At 40.5% G+C, this 20,918-nt stretch overlaps 2 protein-coding genes across 4 annotated transcripts in view; one reads left to right on the top strand and one right to left on the bottom strand.

Annotated features, from left to right (window-relative positions):
- Positions 1-6,027, top strand: part of AGBE (1,4-alpha-glucan-branching enzyme) — a 25,477-nt gene extending 19,450 nt beyond the window's left edge. For 2 of the 3 annotated variants that reach the window (XM_045727321.2, XM_045727323.2), the window contains one exon: positions 780-6,027. In XM_045727321.2, coding sequence (XP_045583277.1) covers positions 780-827 — 48 coding nt within the window. In that variant the 3' untranslated portion in view covers positions 828-6,027. The remainder of the gene's footprint in view (positions 1-779) is intronic. The other variant, XM_045727322.2, reaches the window with a different exon arrangement.
- On the bottom strand, positions 5,226-20,918 carry LOC123746079 (uncharacterized). Its single transcript, XM_069314380.1, has 19 exons — positions 20,471-20,918; positions 19,488-19,701; positions 19,007-19,141; positions 18,100-18,257; positions 17,877-18,010; positions 17,497-17,667; positions 17,141-17,329; positions 16,672-16,794; positions 16,148-16,247; positions 15,665-15,867; positions 15,193-15,358; positions 13,968-14,257; positions 12,248-12,341; positions 10,215-10,453; positions 9,654-9,842; positions 9,056-9,178; positions 8,183-8,277; positions 7,813-7,966; positions 5,226-7,534 (listed from the first exon to the last, which is right to left on the bottom strand). Exons 1-19 carry the CDS (start codon positions 20,472-20,474, stop codon positions 7,427-7,429), a joined length of 2,889 nt encoding a protein of 962 aa, XP_069170481.1. The 5' UTR covers positions 20,475-20,918; the 3' UTR covers positions 5,226-7,426.

The raw sequence follows: 20,918 nt of genomic DNA, 5'->3' as shown, positions 1-20,918 counted from the left end.
GCAACTACTTGCTATGCCAAGGGGAGCTTGGAAGGGTTTCAAGATTTTATGGCTTACTGCAGCCCAAAATTACCACCAGAAGATTGAGTGTTCTTCAGTATTACCTTAGAACTAGTATAACCCTGCAGGGATATTTTTAAGGGCTCTTTGTGGATCCAGTACCAGAATATTGATGTACCTGACTGTTTATGATTCTGTCCTAGTAAATCTCTGAAAGCAGTGGAATTGTTTGGGTGTGCAGCTTTAGTTTGGTGGTTGATCTTTAAATTGGGAGGCCGGGTTGGAGACCTGGCCTTGGGGCTGTTGATCCCCGGAAGCTACACAAATGTAGGTAGTTGACTGGAATCTATCAAAGATTTGGTTTTCCTGGAATTGGCTGGTGGTCAGCAGCTTACCTTATAGATTGACTTTGATGGATGAACAAACTACTACTAGTAGATACAGTAAACTTACTGCAGGTTGCAGCCACATACAGTATTGCTGTTAGGCATTGTAACTGCCTTTTATCTCTTTTGTTCTTGATCATCTTAACACCTTAGCTGTTTTGCTTAGTTAGGAATATTGTATTCTGTTTACACCTTTTCATTTATTATACAGGTCAGGTTATTATTTATTATATAATGTTTCAGAACTGAATTAAGTTGTAGAATTGTATACTATTCTAACAATTTTCACAACAAAATATTGCACTCGGTATAGGAAATGTACTTATCAGTCTTTCTTTAAGTACAAAATGTGGCGCTTTACCCAATATCAAGAAACACTTTTTTTTATTGCAGGTGTACATTCCAAGTCGTGTTGCTATCGTACTGGCAAAAGTTGACTGAAGGTAATAACCACGATGTAAATGTAATGTGACAAATGATGCACATACAGCGTCTACAGAGATGTAACAATAATGGAATCTCTTCGCAATTCAAAATTTAAATAAAATTGTCACTACTTTTGTCACGGGGGTAAATAACAAAAATGTTCTCTAGTATTCAGTATGATAGATGTAAACATGTATTGTAAGTGTTTTGTTGATCACAAACACTTGAGATTGTGTTCAGTTTGGCTAGGTTAGGTTAGATCAGGGTCGGCTCGGCTCGACTGTTATTTCCGCCTCGTGAAAATAGCAACTGGTGCTCTTTCACAGTACCCTGATCAACCATAAAATTGGGTATACTTTGTATTCTCAGATTTCATTCTTTGCTTAACAGTATGTTTTCAGTTGTGGTTTGTACTTTCATCTGTTTGTTATTGTATGTGCCAACAGGTCTGTTGTGGTGCTTCCCAATTTGTATGTTTCTCTTTTCATTAATTTAGAGCATCTTGTATATTTTTGTCAAATATGATTTATTTTTTCATGTATATTTAATTTTAGGAGTTGTGCGATTGTTGCTTGTGTGGTATTTGACACAAAATGTTGGGCATGGTACATACTCTTTATTTTACTTGAACTGAACAAATATAATGTGGGTATTGACTAAAATACATGACATCAAGAAGTTATTTGTTGACATAATGCACAGTTGTTTAGAACATTGTGAATGGTTTGTAAGCAAGTGAATGTAATAAGGAAAATATTTGTACTGTATTTTCAAATTTGTTACTGTTGAGTCTTAGTAGCAGCTAAGCTGCAATGTTATACAGGTATGTTAATATAAACGGTTTGGCCAAATGTTTTCTAGTCGTTTTTTTCTTTTCGTCATTGTTACTAGAAGATGTATGCGTAGATGTTGCATGTTAGTTTATGGTAATCGCTCTGGACTAGGTGCACCGAGTATTACCATGTTTAGTAAATTGTAATATTCGTAATCTCCTGATTACTTTTTTTTTTAGACTGCACTGAACAGATTTGTTTTATTTTAACATGTTAATCAAAAGTAGGTACTATGAGCAGCTTAACATAAGAGTTGCCTCAGTGTATTCACCTAATTATATTCACCTAGTTATGCTTGCGGGGGTTGAGCTCTGCTCTTTCGGCTTGCCTCTCAACTGTCAATCAACAATTTTGAAGAGGGCACTTCCTTTGATTCAAAAATGGTATTTTGCATTTTTGTATTTGTGCAATAGATGCAATACACAAGACATTTTATTTTATTTAAAAAATTTAAAATATTATGATGCTGTATTAAATTCTTACTTAGATGCACTTTGATAAGGAATTGTCATATAAATTAAAGCATCAACGGCAAAAAAAAAAAGTTAGTTTCTTATTGTTGGAGACAGGAAACCTGTTTATTATCAAGGTCTGCCTCGCTAATTAATTATTCCTCAAGGTTGTGACAGTGAACAGTTGGCAGATTTCCATGCATTGTACCCATTACTGTAAGGTGAACAGAGGCATTGTGCACAAAAAAAAATGTATCAAACACATTTTCCTGCCTAGTAGGGAAATCCAGGATCAATCAGTTGTAAGTCAAGGGAGCTAAACTTGTGAAGCATCCCACATTCGGATAAACAAACCCCATCCCTGAAATGGATACATTTGTTGTTAAATTCCATAGCCTTCGGGCTTGGTGCCTTCTTTTTGATAATTGTTGTTAAATGGGTCTAGAACAGGACGAAATTTGTTCAGACAAACCAGAGATTCATTCCATTACAGTTCATTCAAGTGAAGTTGCACTTCACTTCATGTTTGAACTTGGGATAAGCCAAAGTATGTCATTTCTTTAACACTTTCTTGGAAAAATGTGCACTTGTTGCATCCACAAATAATAGGCAAGTTTCAGTTTTGTGCTTTGCATAAGGAAAGAGTGTACCTTGTAAAATGTCGTAAATCTCTCTATCATGGTGGTGTTCTGTTATCTGAATTATGGAAAGTTTGACATATTTAAGAAGTTAAATCTGCAGAAATTAGTCGATTATTAAACCATCATTTGAAGAGATTTTTCCAGAACCTGGAAATTTGTAATTTTTTAAAGTTGTATTTTTCAGTCCTTTGAAAATGCAAGGCATGATGCATTATTATCCTGTACTGTGTGGAACTGTTTGAAAACAACAGTAATTCGGGGCATAGATGACTACTGAAATAGAAACATAAAAATGTAAATTTATATATCATACCAAGAATGTATTCGAAAGCATTTTGTTTTGTTTTGGGCTTGTAAACTCCTTTTGGTTAGGTTTAGGTTAAATTTTAAATTAGACGTTTGGTTTGATTTAATGATTTTATGGCTACGTTGCCGCCACAATTTTTGTTTCTTGGCCCATCCCCCCCCCCCCCCCAAACAAAATAATTATGCATCTAAATAAGTTGTGGGTGAATCTTTTAACCCTAAGGTTAAAATTGTAAATTTTAAAAATTGCCTCAAACTATATAATCAACCATAATTATGGTCTGATCTTAAGCCTTAATTTTATTAAGGAAACAGCAGTAACGATTATAACTAGATAATAATTGTAAAAATATCCTTAGCCATTTGCAGACTTTGGGCATCAACATATTGAGTAACTTTATCAAAGGTCATTAGCAAAGTTCCACTTGCTGCCAAAATATGGTTGTTTTATGAAAGCCAAATATTTTGACAAACCCTGGTTATTTGCTAGCAAATGCCAGGTGAAAACATAATTGTTAAATGTATTTTGTTGAATTATGTAAATGAGTTATATAAAAACATAAATACTGTATAGCATTCTATGAGCAATTCTGATATTTCTAAATAGGGCCATCGCTTCCTTCATGTCCGAACTGCATCGTCCCTCTAACGGTCATGCATATCGCTGTTGGGTGCCCTGACTTCCAGGACATGCGTGTGTCTTGCTTCCCGACTGTTCCTCGCCGTCACTTGTCTCTCGATAGAAACCTTGGTGAATCGGATCCCTACAATATCATTTGCTTTGTACACTTTTGTTCTCGTATTGGCATCCTTAGTGATATTTAGCACCTTTGATGGTGCTACATAGTATTTCTGACTTGGTGACTTCTTTTGATAACTACTTAATTGAATTAATTTGGAATAGTAAGATAGTCTTTTGATAACTACTTAATTGAATTAATTTTGAATAGTAAGATAGCCAATTTTCTGTATGTTAACTACCAACTACTGTATACTGATTGGTGATAACACCAAACTCCACAACAAAAGTCAAAGGAGCATTAAACCAACACTTAAAGTCTAGGTGTAACAATAACAAGGATGCAAATTGGGGGGCAACCGTGTGGCCACAATAGTGTTGCATATTAATTGATGCCCTATTTTTTTAACAAGGCCCCATCAGTTATTTCTTGAGTTGTCTCCCCAAGGTATTGTCTTCCTTCCATAAGGAAAACTATATGGAAGTAGAACCTTGCATAAGGAAGTACAGTAGAACATTTTGAGAATTGAGCAAGAAGAGAGTTGCTAAGGAAAAGTGAACCTTGCAAGAAAGCACCCAAAAGCTTCCTGCAGCTAGTACTGTTGGAGACCAGGGACCAGATTCACAAAGCAGTTACGCAAGCACTTACATACCTGTACACCTTTTCTCAATCTTTGGGGGCTTTGTTTACAATTATTAAACAGTTAATGAGCTCCGAAGCACCAGGAGGCTATTTATAACAATAACAACAGTTGATTGGGAAGTTTTTAAAAAAAAAATGGAAAAATAGAGAGAATTAAGTGATGAAAAATATGGTGCATCAGAAAGACCTTGAAACACTCATTCTATTCAAGCATGAATTCACTGTATGCTTTTAGTGGCTAGTGATGTAACCATAGAAGCTAATTGACATTATAGCACAGGTTTAATAGTTGCAGTAATGCCACAGTATTGTATTCAGGTAATCCAGTCATCAGAAAAGTTTTGCTCTAGTAGACTTATCTTCTGTCAACTTTGTTTACTGGATTGTGGTTTTGTGTTCAGCATAATGGTAGTTTAAACAAAGATGTTATTTTACACTGTTTTGTAAATATGAAATTAATCGTTAAATTCCATTCACCTGGGCTCAAGGAAACTCAAACCGAGGACCTCACACATGAGGCTGAAGCTCTATCAACCGAGCTACTTTGTATTAACTTGAGTTACCTTGAGTTAGGAATAAAGGAATGTATCTTTCCACGGAAATGTGGATGATAATTTTACTTGTTAAACTTGACAAAATGTTCCATATTGTTAAGGCAAATGCTTTAAGTTTGTATATACTGTAATATACAGTATTTAACAATGTAACATAGATTACAAAGTTCCTTTTGTGCAGTTTAAAGCACTAGGGATTTTTTTATGTACAATTTGGAGATGGGTAGGGTTCATGAAACAATTCATAATTTGTATTAACTTGAGTTGGTGTTTAAATAGTTTATAATTACTATACTGTAATCTATTTGTAGATAGAACTCCAGAACGACACTGTGACAACCTTAGTAATGTGGCCTAAGAGACCACTGTCACCTAGAAGGGATCATTTCTTACCTTCAACCTGTTTGCATTTTATTTTTGTAACAATAGATGCTTCCATTATCTGCCAATTGCCTAATATTAGAATATATATTGAGAGGAAGTTATGTGCTGTAATGAACCATCATAGTATCATTTAAACATGTCAACATCGCTATTTCCCCATGTAAGGTATATTTTATTAGCAAGTTATTTTATTTATAAACAGTACTGTATTGAGAAGTTAGCAAAGCTGCACTGAAAAAGCCGATGTAAAAAATTTGTCAATGTATTCTAGGATGCGGCAATTTAAAATAATTGTTAAGATTCAAAGATGTAAGCTTTCTAAAGCTAACATTTCTTCTAGTAGAAGAAGCGTGTAGGATTTGACACATTTCCTTTTGTATGTGATGGGAATCTCAAGGTTTCAAAGATGAAATTGAAATGGAATATTGAAGCTGCAGGTTTGAAGGTACTGTATGCATTATTTATATATAAAGTGGACCATTCTTTTAAAAAATTCCAATTTATGCTCAAATGTAAATAACAAAATTAACATTCTATGATGAACAAATATATATATGAAGTGTAAAGCATATTCTTGTAGCATAAAATTTAACAAATGATGTAAATGTACTGTATATAAAAAAGGCATAAGAAATATATGAGAAACTGTATATCAGTAAATCATTGGATGTGTTTGTATCCTTGTTTGGAAATGTTTATTAATTTTTCTATGAGAACATTCTTGAAAAAATAAACTAGTAAAGGTTCCTAATTTCTCTGTAACCACAGGTATTTTGTACTTTAGGCAAAGTATCCTGATTTGTCTCTCCAGTTATCTTTCTGTATAATCTTAAAATTATTTCCCATGTCCCATCTCAACAAGCACCTGATACAGGAATTTCACTACATAAGGTTCACGAGTCTTCCCAGCTTTGTGTAAAGAAACCACGTAGGGTGCACATTCAAATCATCACACAACCCACCGAAGGGGCCGTTCTCGAGTAGGTTTGAGTGTCCAGGCTGGGACAAGAGGAAGAAAGGTCTGTGGACCAGTGTTGGAGAATGTTCAATACAGTAGGACTCTCCTGGTGGAGAAGGGGAGCACTGCTTGGGATGATGTACCCTTTCTTGGACCAGCCAGAGCGCGCCCTCCCTCGCTGCCCTGGTAGGTGGTATCCTTTACTCCAGTGTCCTAATCTTAATCAACAGAATGCATATGGTAAACAAACTTTTTCCTCAGGCTCGTAGGGGCAGGCAATCGGACCTCTTGAGTAGGACTTGGATGGAACATCAGGCTCTGTTGCTCCCACTTTGGTGGGTCCAGACCCAACTTGATCTTTTTTTTAACCCTGCTGATTCTCCCCATTTCCCAGCCATTTCCTTGGGGTCAACCCACTTCCCCACCCCGAAGTCCCCACAGGTAACTACCTTGTCGCCTGTTGTGACTCCAACTTCGGTCGTTACAATTGCACCTTTTGCTCCACCCCATCTTTCCGCACTGGGGGAGCATGGTGTTATCTTCTTACTTGTAACAATGACATAAGTACTTTTAATATCCACCCACTCTGTGCACCCAGTTCCATGTTAATATATCATCGTTGGTCGTCAACCTGTCCTCTCGAATAGTATGGTACATCGCAGTTTGATGTCTTAAATTCCCAATGGCTAAAATATGTACCAAAAATTAGAGTGGCTCGGAAAATTGACACTGTCAATTTTTTTTTCCGTCTGTTCTCGGTAGGTTAGGTTCAGGCTATTTAGCACATCATTTTTATAATGCTGTGACAACTCTTAGAAGACAGGTTAATTATCCAACGTCTTGGCCTAAGTCACATGCGGAATAAGTTGAATCATAACTTCACCAATGACATCTTGCTCCCACTACCGAAACATGCTTGTAGGGTATGAAGTGTCCTGGCAGTGGTATCTCAGAGATTCACAAGGACATGAGAGCAGAGTTGCTAAGTTTAAGAGTTCAAGTATTGATCGTAGGAGCAGTAGGAATGAGTTGTAAGCATATCATTGTGGGATCGCAAGCGTAGATCATGTGGTCGTAGTCGTTGTAATGAGAGGTGCCCAGAGTTTACTTCTTGGCCAGGAACATGCCCCAGGCTTGGTCTCCGGCATTGCAACGAACCAGCTTTCTCTTCCAGCCACTGACAATGTCGTTGTAGTCGTCTTCGTTAAAGTCCTACAAGATACATCGGTGTTATTACACAGCAGAGTGGGACATATTTAACAGAAGGAAAACTATAACAGCTTTTGGTTTATTACTATTTTTTTTAGAATATTCGGTTGGTATACTGTTTCCACATAATATTTAGTAAATCTATTCAGTATGTGTTTGGAAAGTGTGACATATAATGCTTTTGGGTATGCTGGTCAGTGTTCCTTGGTGGTGTTTGGGGCAATATATTGGTATATGTAGTTATGGTATGATTTAGATGTAAGTTAAGCTGTTCAACTAACCTGGATAAAGGCCTCCCTAGTAGGCTCAAAATACTTGAGCTCAGTAGTAAGGATGGAGATGAAGGTCTGGGTGAGGTCTTCAGCCTGTACATGGATGAAGCCAGCCTCTCGCAGCACCTGGCCGTACTCTCGCACTGTCCGGAGGTCATAACCTACACAATAGGAACTTCCGTTATTGTACAGCAATGTGGATGTGGTGTTGCAGAATATCTTAATGTTTATTATGTGTATTAGCTTCCCCATTTGTTATGCTTGCCCACCTTTATATATATATATATATATATATATATATATATATATATATATATACACATGATATTCATTCTTCTTTGTATGTGATATCATCAGTGTTAGTCAAGTTGATGTATCTCTTTGTTTGACGTAGTCAAGAAACTCCTGTGAGTGCTGGCGGTCACCCCGGCAGTAGTCGGTAATGAAGAGGGTTCCTCCGGGTTTAAGCCATGCCTATAGGATTGATTAATTAATTAATTTTTTTTATTTTTTAACTTTCACTGTAGTGTAACAGGGCTTGAATGGGGGTTCCATAGTGTAGGTATGTCTGTGGAGGGAATTTGACGACTTATACACACACATGTAATTAAGTACTTGGGGCTAGCTTCACCCAATTTTACAGGTTAAATAGTCTGGAGCGCTACGGGCATATGCTACTCTCGGTCGGTCCTATTAGAGGGGGCATAGTAATGACAACACCCCCCACCCCCGAAAAAAAATAGTGACATGTGGCTGGCCAAGTCCCTAGATTTCTTGTATATTTATAAATGTAAATGTCTGTTCGTGATTGCAGACTAGATGGGAAAGAGGCGAAGGAGATGGGAGAGACAGGTGGGTATGCTTCTAGTGTATGAACCGTCGACCCCACGAGCGTGAGGCCAATGCTCTATCCACTCTAGTTCGAGTCTCCTAGTGCCCAGGTTAATGAAATAATGAAATAATGATTTACACGGTAGTGTGGTTGAGAATTTAGAAGGCATGGGCATGGATCCCCAATTCTTCTGTACTTAGTAGCATCCCGAGGGAAAAGTATACAAATTCCAGTTGGACAGCGGTTAGTTATCTCTGGAATCTTTACTATTAAGGTTGTCTTGCAATTCTTAGCATATTTAGAATATTTACAATTCACTGATAATTTTACTACTGATGTTAACATTATCTCAAGCCTTGGAGGCAGTCCTGCCAACAATTAGCCTGCTTCCCAGTGGGTAAGTCTGCCCCAAAGACTTACATGAAGGGTTTTGAAGAGTCTCTCCTTGTCAGGAATGTGGAGGATAGTGTCCCGAGAATAGATGACGTCGTAACTGGCGTTGTCGAACTGCACCTTAGTGATGTCTGCTACCTCGAACTTCACCTGTGTCAACAAGATTCATAGTCACGTTACTTTGGCTTAAACACTAGTTTTCACCTGTATATGTAGCCTCGTTCGGGATTAATTCACCTGGATACAAAAGCAGAATATCACTGATGCTGTTGTTAGTGTCTGACTAACTTGGTTAATGGACTGAATTAATGCCTCACCAGGTTCTTACTATTTATGCTTCACTTCAGTATTAACTGTGGAATATTGACTTAACTATATTAACACACTCGAAAGTAATTGAGTTGGCAATCGACTTGAGAATGGTCCAGGACGGACCGAAAACTATATTAACACACTAGAAAGTAATTGAGTTGCAATCGACTTGAGAATGATGCAGGACGGACCGAAAACTATTTTAACACTAGAAAGTAATTGACTTGGCAATCAACTTGAGAATGGTCCAGGACGGACCGAAACGTCGTCGTCCCTTCACTTTCTAGTGTGTGGTTTGGTCAACGCCCCTTACCATCTCGCGCAGTTTGGCGTCCTCCCGAGCCCAGCGTTCCTGTGCCAAGTTGATCATGTTGGAGGAGAGGTCGACGCCGTGGACGCGGACGCCATAGTGTCTGGCCATGAAGAAGGCCGACCCGCCCGACCCGCAGCCCACGTCCAGCACCCGCTGACCCGGACGTAACCCAAGCTTCATCACAAAGTCCTAATCAAGACAGAGAGAAGAAGGGGAGGAGGATCAAGTGAATATGATTTAAAATATTGTTATTGTGCATGTCAATGAGAGACTGATTTAGATTCTATTATTAAGGTACCAGGGAAGCCAAGAAGGAAGCACTTTGATCGTTAAAGACACCTACACTTAAAATAAATAAAATAAATAAATAAATATGTTTATTCAGGTAAGGTACATACATACAAGTGATGTTACATTAATGGATTGATATCCATATGTAATACTTAGGGTATTACATATCAGGGGAGAATAAATGTGATGATAATATTACACACGCACCTTGGTGGTATACTCACGCACCTTGGTGGTATACTCACGCACCTTGGTGGTATACTCACGCACCTTGGTGGTAGATTCGCCGCCCGTAGATACCCAGGTGTAGCCGAAGATTCTCTCGTAGCGTAGTATTTGCTGGCGGGAATACTGGTTGCTGTCCAGGAACTCTTGGGTGGGGCCTACACTCTTCTGGTCCATGACGGAGTGAGTTGACCAGCACTTGCTGACCCTACGCTGACCTGTGATAACCGATATGTTGATCCTTGGTGCACTCTGGAGGGCGTACCAGACTCCCACGGGAGAATCTGAACGTTGGTACGAGGCAGAAACAAAAAGAGACAGGTAATTGATTACATTTCTTCCTTAGGAATGGGTTCATCCCGTCATGGACAGGAAGACTATCCATGATGTAATTGGTGGTCAAGTCAACTCCACACAACTAACTGTTTTTTAAATTCTAAATTCTCTAGTTTGTATCACACCTTTTTGATAACGTACAAATGACAAAACTAAGAATAGCAGCAATGCAAGGAGTAATAATTCTTATGTTTTGGAAACAGACATACTCAGACATGATCAATTTATCTGTCGCAGTATTAATGAACCATATAATATAGAAAGAAAGACTTTGCAGTAACAGTTATTAACGTTACTTAAATAGTCTAACATACCAGAAATTTTTGGTGTTTTCGAAATAATATCAGCAGCAGCTGCTTGTCCAGACGATGTATATCTTAGCACAAGACCAAACTTTTGTCTCTTGACTTACAGGCTGCGGTATGACAAATGCTGCCGGAGCCTCGTGCGCCTGGCAGCGAAGTACAGTAGCTACTACCGCACAGTTGGTCGACTTCATTACGTTTATAACCATAGGGTCTGATTCATACTTTCCTATCAGTACTTGACTATCAGTGTCGACCGAGGAGTGAGGTCCAGCTCTTATGCCCCGCCTACGACCCTCGTTGCTCCCATTGCGTTATAATTTAACTAGTCTGGAATACATTTTTTTTCGAAACTAATTATGAATGGAGGTGGCTTTCACAGCTTGCTTAATGCATAAGTAATGATATTATACATATTTTAAATTTACTGCACTTCTGTTAACTCATAAATCACTACAAATTCACAAATTCTACAACTATTTTTTTAGCTTTAAGACTAGCCTAACACGCTGTGCATCCTAGTGACTACCATTTGCACAGCAAAATTGTTACACAAAATCAATTGTATTTTCTGTAAATAAACAAATATAGACACAAATAAGTCAACATAGCTAATTATGTGATCGTTATCATTCCCAGACACGATCGAGCATTGATCAGATTAGTGAAAAAATACAGTTTGGATGTGTAGTTGAAGATCTGCGAACTACGCAATTCCACTGCTCCATTTGAAACGATATCTGCTGATGATTAGGATCTGCTGACCTTCAGTCTGTCCACATCACGTAACCTGTTTCTGGTACTGCAATGACCACAAACAATTCTTACTTCCACCACTATTGTTTATGGTATTACCATGATAACAAATGCTCCTTCCACCACTATAGCTTATGGTACTATCATGATAACAAATGCTCCTGCCACCACTATTGTTTCTGGTACTACCATGATAACAAATGCTCCTTCCACCACTACCAATAGCTAGTGTTGACTGAGGAAGCATTTTTAAGAAAACGAAAGACAAAAATATGGATCTTAGTCTCTTAGGGCCAGACGGTGACACCATCACCTGTTCAAGTGCCATGTCTTGGCGCCAGCTGTCTGCTGAAGGTGGTTCCACTCTGGGTACTTGACCTTCAACCGCTGTCACGCATGACATGTGCTGGCAGAATCAGCTGGTGGACAGTGTATAGTATATATGTAGTATTTAATTGACGTTTTCTGCTAAACAAAATGTAGAAGATAAACTTGAAGTTTAAGAAACACTCGAGTTGGTAAAAAATCTCAGTGTTCTTGAATCTAAGTAATTCACATTTGTGGTGAACTAGTTTACTACCCCATCCAGTGGGCGATGGTGGAGGGGAGTACTTAAGTATCAGTGACTACGGAAAATGTGAGATCCAGCTCTGCATACCCAGCCTACTGGCCTTGTTGTACCTGTTGCCTTACAATTATTCTGACGCTCCAATTCTTTGTTGAATCTGGTTTTAAGTTGTGGATAAGAGATGGCTTCCGCCGTCACGGGCATTGTCTATGGTGATCAGCCAAGGTAAGCACCTTTATATGCTGTAAGCGCCAGCTGTCTGCTGAAGGTGGTTCCACTCTGGGTACTTGACCTTCAACCGCTGTCACGCATGACATGTGCTGGCAGAATCAGCTGGTGGACAGTGTATAGTATATATGTAGTATTTAATTGACGTTTTCTGCTAAACAAAATGTAGAAGATAAACTTGAAGTTTAAGAAACACTCGAGTTGGTAAAAAATCTCAGTGTTCTTGAATCTAAGTAATTCACATTTGTGGTGAACTAGTTTACTACCCCATCCAGTGGGCGATGGTGGAGGGGAGTACTTAAGTATCAGTGACTACGGAAAATGTGAGATCCAGCTCTGCATACCCAGCCTACTGGCCTTGTTGTACCTGTTGCCTTACAATTATTCTGACGCTCCAATTCTTTGTTGAATCTGGTTTTAAGTTGTGGATAAGAGATGGCTTCCGCCGTCACGGGCATTGTCTATGGTGATCAGCCAAGGTAAGCACCTTTATATCGGCCCAGCAACTGGATGGATGAGCATGTCGATAAAGCCTAGTTCTGTGATTACGCGGACCTCTATAGTTGAGTGGAAGAAACACGGGAGAAACTATAGCATGAGAGATCAAGGGTCGAGATGATATCTTCAAGTGTGAGAGATATATAACTGGGTGAGGGAACACTTAGTGATAAAGCACTGGTACCATACTGTATGTGTAAAGGAAGAAATGTATGTGTGTATCACTGAGAATGATCGGTATATGATTATTGTTTGTGGTATGTATATGTATATGTATATATATATATATAAGCACGTTGTACTGAACGGGGTGAAAATAGCTTGAGCTACCTCATCCCTTTGTGTGTATATATACCTCAATAAACTTACTTCAATTCGAATGATAAAAGCTTGTACTTGCCTGAACCAGACTACGCACAGAAAAGGAGTTTCACCCTTTGTAGTAAAAGTGTTATTATATTATTGTAATACCCGGATGGATGCTCACTTGACTGTTTCGTTTGGATGCTCGCTTGACTGTTTTGTTGTCAGATCAGCTGTGTCGTGCCTGTGTACAGGTTAGTTAGTTTTTTAGTTTAAAACTTTTGTTGCAGACTCCATGCTTGAGTCAGTGTACACATGACTTGCAGAAGTTATGCATGATGATGTTAGGCATCTGTGCTTGACCAGACAGGAAGATGTCTGGTGTCGATAACGATAGCACTATCGTATAATGACTCACGTTAATGGTGACATCCATCAAGGTATTACATCAGGGCGTGCTAAAGTCTCCTTACAAGACAGGTTCAGGTGAGAAGGAAATTATTTTAATTTAGATTAACTTTCGGAACGGACTGTGTACCTCTGATCTTTATACAAGATATTTCTGGTTAAAATGCGAGGGTCTTAATTATAAAACGGCTTAGCAAGTCTCAAGGTTGTTTAGACAGAGTTCATGCAGCCGGCTTCGCCAGACAGGTTTCTCAGCCTAGCCTTATGGCAAGTAGCGTAGCCTCATAATAATGACTCTCCACAGGTGGAGAACCGCCTCCACAGGTGGAGAACCACCTCCACAGGTGGAGAACCGCCTCCACAGGTGGAGAACCACCTCCACAGGTGGAGAACCACCTCCACAGGTGGAGAACCACCTCCACAGGTGTAGAACCACCTCCGCAGGTGGAGAACCACCTCCACAGGTGGAGAACCACCTCCGCAGGTGGAGAACCACCTCCACAGGTGGAGAACCACCTCCACAGGTGGAGAACCACCTCCACAGGTGGAGAACCACCTCCGCAGGTGGAGAACCACCTCCACAGGTGGAGAACCACCTCCGCAGGTGGAGAACCACCTCCACAGGTGGAGAACCACCTCCACAGGTGGAGAACCACCTCTACAGGTGGCTAAGCGTATAAATGTTCCTGTGGCAGTCATAAAAGTTAAAGGTTTTTATACATAAGCTACAGTATAACATAAAATGACGCTTCTTATTGAATTAGAGCATTGTAGTTCCTCTAGAAGTATTGTAGAGGCAGTCCATCGCAAGAACCATTTAGTAGAGCCGGGTTAGCTGGACTGTCTTTGATTCTTAGTGTCCCCTATCTACTAAGTGTTCACGACGTACATTTGAACACAAGTGTACATTTGTGTTCAAGATTCACTGCAGGCAACTGCAGTCTTTTGTTGATATGATCAAGGAAATGCGATGAAAATATTTGACGAAGAGGTTGATAGACTGAGCCAGAGATGGGGAGATTGACTGACCCAAACACACACTCTTTGTTATTAAATTCCTTATTTATCCGTAGTAGGAATACATTATGTTAGAGTTTTGTGTTGTATCCTGGTGCTTGCTCAGGGAACACTTAATAGCTTCGCCCAGGAGCTAACAGCATTGTGTGTGTTCACATCACGGAGCTAAATTTGAAATGGGAAGTGTTTTGACCAGTTTTGATGGAGTTTGTATAGCATTTCATTTGTCATATATAGAAAATGTTTACGAGGGGGAGATAATCAACAAAGAATTTATTAATAATTCGATTTTATTTCATGTGAAAGGTAACAAATTAATATATGAGGCTTGACTCATTTACGTAACTCACATGCATACATATATACATGCATGCATACATACATACATACATACATACATACATACATACATACATACATACATACATACATACATACATACATACACCGAAAAGTATATTCTTGGTGTATGAATCCGTTGTCGGGGACAGGAGGCGTATTAGGCTTATCCATGCCTCAAACAATGATGAAAGCAACGTTGAGGAGGCGTCGGGTGTTCGCTGCTAAACTAGCTGGTAGGTGATTGGTCGTGGCCCGGGGCCACCTTGCGGGCCTTGAAGGCGCCCCACGATAGCTGACCCTCGCGGGCCCAGTGGATCTGAAGAAAGAAGGAAACGAATGTTTAATGGACTTAAAAGCTTGTGTCTAACTAAATTTAAGACGATAAGGTTAGGATGACTCTTCTGTTGCTTTGAGGCAGTACAGGCGCACTGCAATATACCAAACCAAGTCAGACGTTAAAAACCGATTTCTCACAGTCGTTGGCTAAGACTGTCGTTGGCTAAGTCAGTCGTTGGCTAAGTCAGTCGTTGGCTAAGACTGTCGTTGGCTAAGACTGTCGTTGGCTAAGTCAGTCGTTCGCTAAGTTAGTCGTTGACTTGGATCTCGATAAGCCAAACAATCAATCTATCTCCGCCAATGGAAAATTACTACGGTGTTCCTCTCAGGGGAAGTAAATAATGCAGAATTGAGGATAGAGATGAGAGAAGAAAGGAAATAGTGGAAGAGATGTTTACCTTGTCTCTCCAACTTGCAGAGATATCATCGAACACCTCTTGGGAGAAGTCCTTGACGAAAGCCTCGCGCGTGGCGGTAAAGGCGTCCAGTTCTGTCCCGAGAATCTTGATCAATTCGTGCCCCAGGTCCTGAAACCTCACGTCCACGAAGCCTGCCTCTCCGAGCGTCTCGCCGTATGACTTGCCCGTCAAGAGGGAGTAATCTGTACATGACGTCTTCATTACTGGGAATACTTACACTTAATATCATGAGGTTATAGTTACACTCGATTTCTTGAAGGTAAACTCACATAGTGTGGGAATAGCCTCACCTTTGTTATGAAATTCAATTCACTTAGTGTTATTTGGGTATACTCACACTTATTATAGGCGTGCATACTCCTTAGTGTCAGAGGTATGGTTATATTTAGTGTCATGAGGATATACTCGGGCTCAGTGGCATGAGGGGTAAAGATACACTTCGTGTCAATAGGGTATACTCACACTTGACATTGTTGACATGGTGGAGGAAGGTGTAGGGAGGGTGTGAGCTGGCCGTGTAGAAGTCAGTGATGAAGAGGGTCCCTCCCGGCTTCAACCATCGCTGCCATATCAACACACTTCAGAATATTTTTCCGTCACCACCATTAAGAATATCTTCAACTTATTCGGTTATTTTTTAGTGGGAAATATTTTTGCGTCTTTAAAATAAAAATATATTGCATTCACAAATCAATTACGAGATCTCCGTCTCTTATCTCGATCATGGTGACTTAGTACGTATTTACTAAATAGTTTATGAGCTCTGGAACTTGCGAGGTCGTCCATAACCATTTGGGGGGGGGGGGTGAGTTGATGACGACTTCGAAGCCCTCCGGAGATCGTAAACTCAATCGTAAATACAAGACTAAGGACTGTATGACAAGAGATAAGTAGTATAGATCTAGTAAGGAAACGCGTAATTGTTTTCCGAATCTCGCCCGTGCCTTCTGGAATATTATAACTAGTTATTTAAATAAACAACTTACGTAAAGCTTTTTAAAGAGTGCCAGCTTGTCGGCGATGTAGAGTATACTGTCTCTGCTGTATACCAGGTCATAGGAGTCAGCTTCATACTCTACCTGGAGAATATCGCTGATCTCAAACTGAATCTGTAAACAGTAATCATAAACAAAATGTAAATTTTACTAAATTTTGAACATAAAAAAAATGTTTGAATTAGGTCACACTTTTCAACTTTATATGTTCATGGTAATGAATTGAACCAGAAGTCAGATTTCTCAAGCAAGTTTCAGATGTGGAAGGTCTAGCCTAGCTAGGCTTGGTGTGGGAAAATAACAAGAATTGAAAAACTGTATAAAAAAATTAGATATAAAATATATTTATATATTTTATATTTATATATAAAATTATATCTGTTCACTGTTTATATTTATATTATATTTCCACAGTAAATTAATTCTACTGAGCTAATCCCTCAGTCTGCCTGATGCTGACCTTTTTCCTGACCTCCGGTTCGAGTTTGCCTTGTCTCTCAATGCCCAGATGAATCATGTTGGAGGATAGGTCGACGCCGTGGACGTGGACGCCATAGTGTCTAGCCATGAAGAAGGCCGACCCGCCCGTCCCACACCCCACGTCCAGCACCCTCCATCCTGGCCTCAGTCCAAGACCAGCGCACAAGTCCTGCTCACCACAAAGCTTATTGTAAGAATAAAAGCTCAATTGAACACAAAAAGTCCCAGTAAACATAATTTGAGACGTGTTAATTCCTCTACTTGGAAATTTATCAAACTCAATGAGAGGACCTTGGAAATAGATTACATCGTAGTTCATACAGCTATAATACGTACCCTGGTGGTGTATTCTCCTCCGGTTGAGAACCAGTTGTATCCATATATTCTCTCCCTGGATTTGATACTTTCGACAGCAAAGTGAGATTCGAGGTACTGCGTCTGGGGGTCGAGGCCCTTGTTCTCCACCCGCCTGACCAGGAAGCACAGCTGATTGGGGTTTCCGTGATACTGTTGGCAAAATATTAGTGGATCATTGTATTGTAAACGAGAACTCGGTCATTACCTATATTCATTTGAATTATTTTTCCAGGCTTGTACTCTCTCACTCTGACTTGAATTGTGGATTGATACACAAGTTGACTCTGCGTATGCAGGTCTCGAACCTAAACAGAAATTGCTGGTTGGGGTAGCGAGCGTGCTACCAATCTGTCACTCACTTGGACATACGCGAGGATATTCTTGCCTCTAATGATCTTGTAGCCTATGTTGTCACTGGAGACATCCTGCAGCATACTGAAGTACTGAAGCGGCGTGCGGTAGAGTGTGGGGTTCTCCTTGCGCTTTATATTACCTGTTGAAGGAGTCGCATGTTATCATCATTTATATATAGATATTGCTCTGTTTATCTGCGCATTTATCTCTTAATCCATCTCCTCTGACCTGATTGGTGGTAGCAGGACTCTCTGAGGAAGAAGTGTCCTCCAGGGGTGAGCCAGGAGAGGATTTTCCTGAACACCCGAGAGCTCTCTACGTCACTCAGGTACATGAAGAGCCAGTTGCTGAAGACTAAGTCGAACGACCCGGCAGGGAAGTCCAGCCTGTGGAGGGAGTATGAGCGCCTTACACATGAGTTGCAAGATTAAGATAATCATCAGGGAAAAACCGCTAAGACAATATTGCTAATGTGCCATTTGGAAGCGATGTAAGAGCTGGGATACGAGGACAGACTGAGAGCTGAGATGTGAGGACGGACTGAGAGCTGTGTGGTCCCAGCACAGAATAAAGGACCTGTGCCCAACCACTTGGAACATCGGGAATCGAACATAGACCTGCAAGATGCGATGCCGTCGATGAACCATCGATAAACTCATCTATCCAAATGAATAGATAGGAAAGTCAAAATATTTTAACCCTCTTTGTGTAGGTAGATCCCATACTGTAGATATTTTAACTATGGCGACCACTTCCTGTGGTAGTAACCCCTGGATTGTAATTTCTATGGAGATACAGTTGTTGTGGCAACTATACAGTTTGCTTAACTTTTGATTAAATAGTTTTTGATGAATTTTGAGGAGTCGTTCATTGTATGGAGGTCAGAAAGAGCGCGTATGTAGACAGAAAGTCACAATACCGGGGCTGAAAATAAGACAGCCAACCTATTCATCTGAAGACCAAGGAGGTGGCCACGTTTCGGTCCCTACCTGGACCATTATCCGTGAGATAATGGTCCACGATGGACCGAAACGTCCGTACTTCTATTATTTTCAGAGGTGTGTGTGTGTACATTTAGTTGAGAATGTGAATCTCACAATTCTTTACTCAGGCATGAATGAGTGTATATACTCACTTAGTGACGTCATCACACCTGAAGGTAACATTATCCAGGTGTTGGTTCTGCTTTCGGTTCTCAGCGATATATTGTTCCATGAAGTCCACCGCGGTCACGTGACCTGCTACCGTTGCCAGGCTGGCCGTGAACCTCCTGTTGATGGTAGCAACGGTTGTTACTGTTTATTGGAAGATTAGAGACCGTTAGTACGTGCCCTAGACCTGTCAGTGAGGGCCTACTCAGTATATATAGAATCCTACTCTGGCTAGACCGACTTCCCCAATACCTGCTCCCAGTACGAGGACGAGGCTAGGCCGACTTCCCCAATACCTGCTCCCAGTACGAGGACGAGGCTAGACCGACTTACCCAATACCTGCTCCCAGTTCGAAGACGAGGCTAGGCCGACTTACCCAATACCTGCTCCCAGTTCGAGAACGAGGCTAGGCCGACTTACCCAATACCTGCTCGCAGTACGAGAACGAGGCTAGACCGACTTACCCAATACCTGCTCCCAGTTCGAGGACGTTCTTGCCGTGATAGTCAGGAAGGTAGGAGAGGACCTCGTTCTGTTCGTTCTGGGCGAGGTACTTAGCGTCTTGGGAGAGCATCATGGACTCTAGGGTCGGGTTGTACGCCTGCCAGTAGCACGTCATCTTCTGCCGCAGGAACTCCTCCTCCTCCTCCTCGTCTCCCTTCTTGCTGACCAATTGTGCTGGACACCAAGACAAATATGTAACAGTGTGTCAGATACTGAGGGTCAGAGGTCACTGTCTCCGATTGTGTTAGTTCCGTGGCCTCATATCCCACTGTTTCTACTGTGTCAGTTCCGTGTCCTCATATCCCACTGTTTCTACTGTGTCAGTTCCGTGTCCTCATATCCCACTGTTTCTACTGTGTTAGTTCCGTGTCCTCATATCCCACTGTTTCTACTGTGTTAGTTCCGTGTCCTCATATCCCACTGTTTCTACTGTGTTAGTTCCGTGTCCTCATATCCCACTGTTTCTACTGTGTTAGTTCCGTGTCCTCATATCCCACTGTTTCTACTGTGTTAGTTCCGTGTCCTCATATCCCACTGTTTCTACTGTGTTAGTTCCGTGGCCTCATATCCCACTGTTTCTACTGTGTCAGTTCCGTGGCCTCATATCCCACTGTTTCTATTGTGTTAGTTCCGTGGCCTCATATCCCACTGTTTCTACTGTGTTAGTTCCGTGTCCTCATATCCCACTGTTTCTATTGTGTTAGTTCCGTGGCCTCATATCCCACTGTTTCTACTGTGTTAGTTCCGTGTCCTCATATCCCACTGTTTCTACTGTGTTAGTTCCGTGTCCTCATATCCCAGCTGTGATTGCATGTGGTGGTATTTAATGTTGATATAATATATAGTGAACATACCGTCTGCTTTTTTAGTCAACGGCGTTAATTCTTATTAAAACAAAACAGTTGTCGTGAAGGATTCAGATGGAAATAGGAAGACATCTTACCCATGATATGTAGTGACCGAAGATCAACACTCTGCTGGTGCTCCACACACACACAAGTAAAGAAGTTCTTGTTCTCCCTTGTTCACACACTTCTCATAAAGAAGTTCTTGTTCTCCCTTGTTCACACACTTCTCATAAAGAAGTTCTTGTTCTCCCTTGTTCACACACTTCTCATAAAGAAGTGGTGAACGTCAATTCATATACGTTACCCCAACACGTTTCTGATTCAGCAAATAGTGACTTTTTATCAGCAAAATTTCACAATAGTAGGAAACTTGTTCGCATCTAGTGATGATAAAATATATACTTAGGACTCCTGATAACCATAAGTGGTAATTTGTATTCCCTGTTCTGATGGGAGGCTGTGACAGGCAGCCTGATGGCGACGGAGGCCGAGTGAGGAGTGGATACATGACCACGATATCCCAGCATTTCATCAAAACCAGGT

The sequence above is a fragment of the Procambarus clarkii genome, chromosome 78 (genome assembly GCF_040958095.1).
Source record: "Procambarus clarkii isolate CNS0578487 chromosome 78, FALCON_Pclarkii_2.0, whole genome shotgun sequence".
NCBI classification, from domain to species: domain Eukaryota; kingdom Metazoa; phylum Arthropoda; class Malacostraca; order Decapoda; family Cambaridae; genus Procambarus; species Procambarus clarkii.
This window is presented reverse-complemented; position numbering and strand designations above follow the sequence as displayed.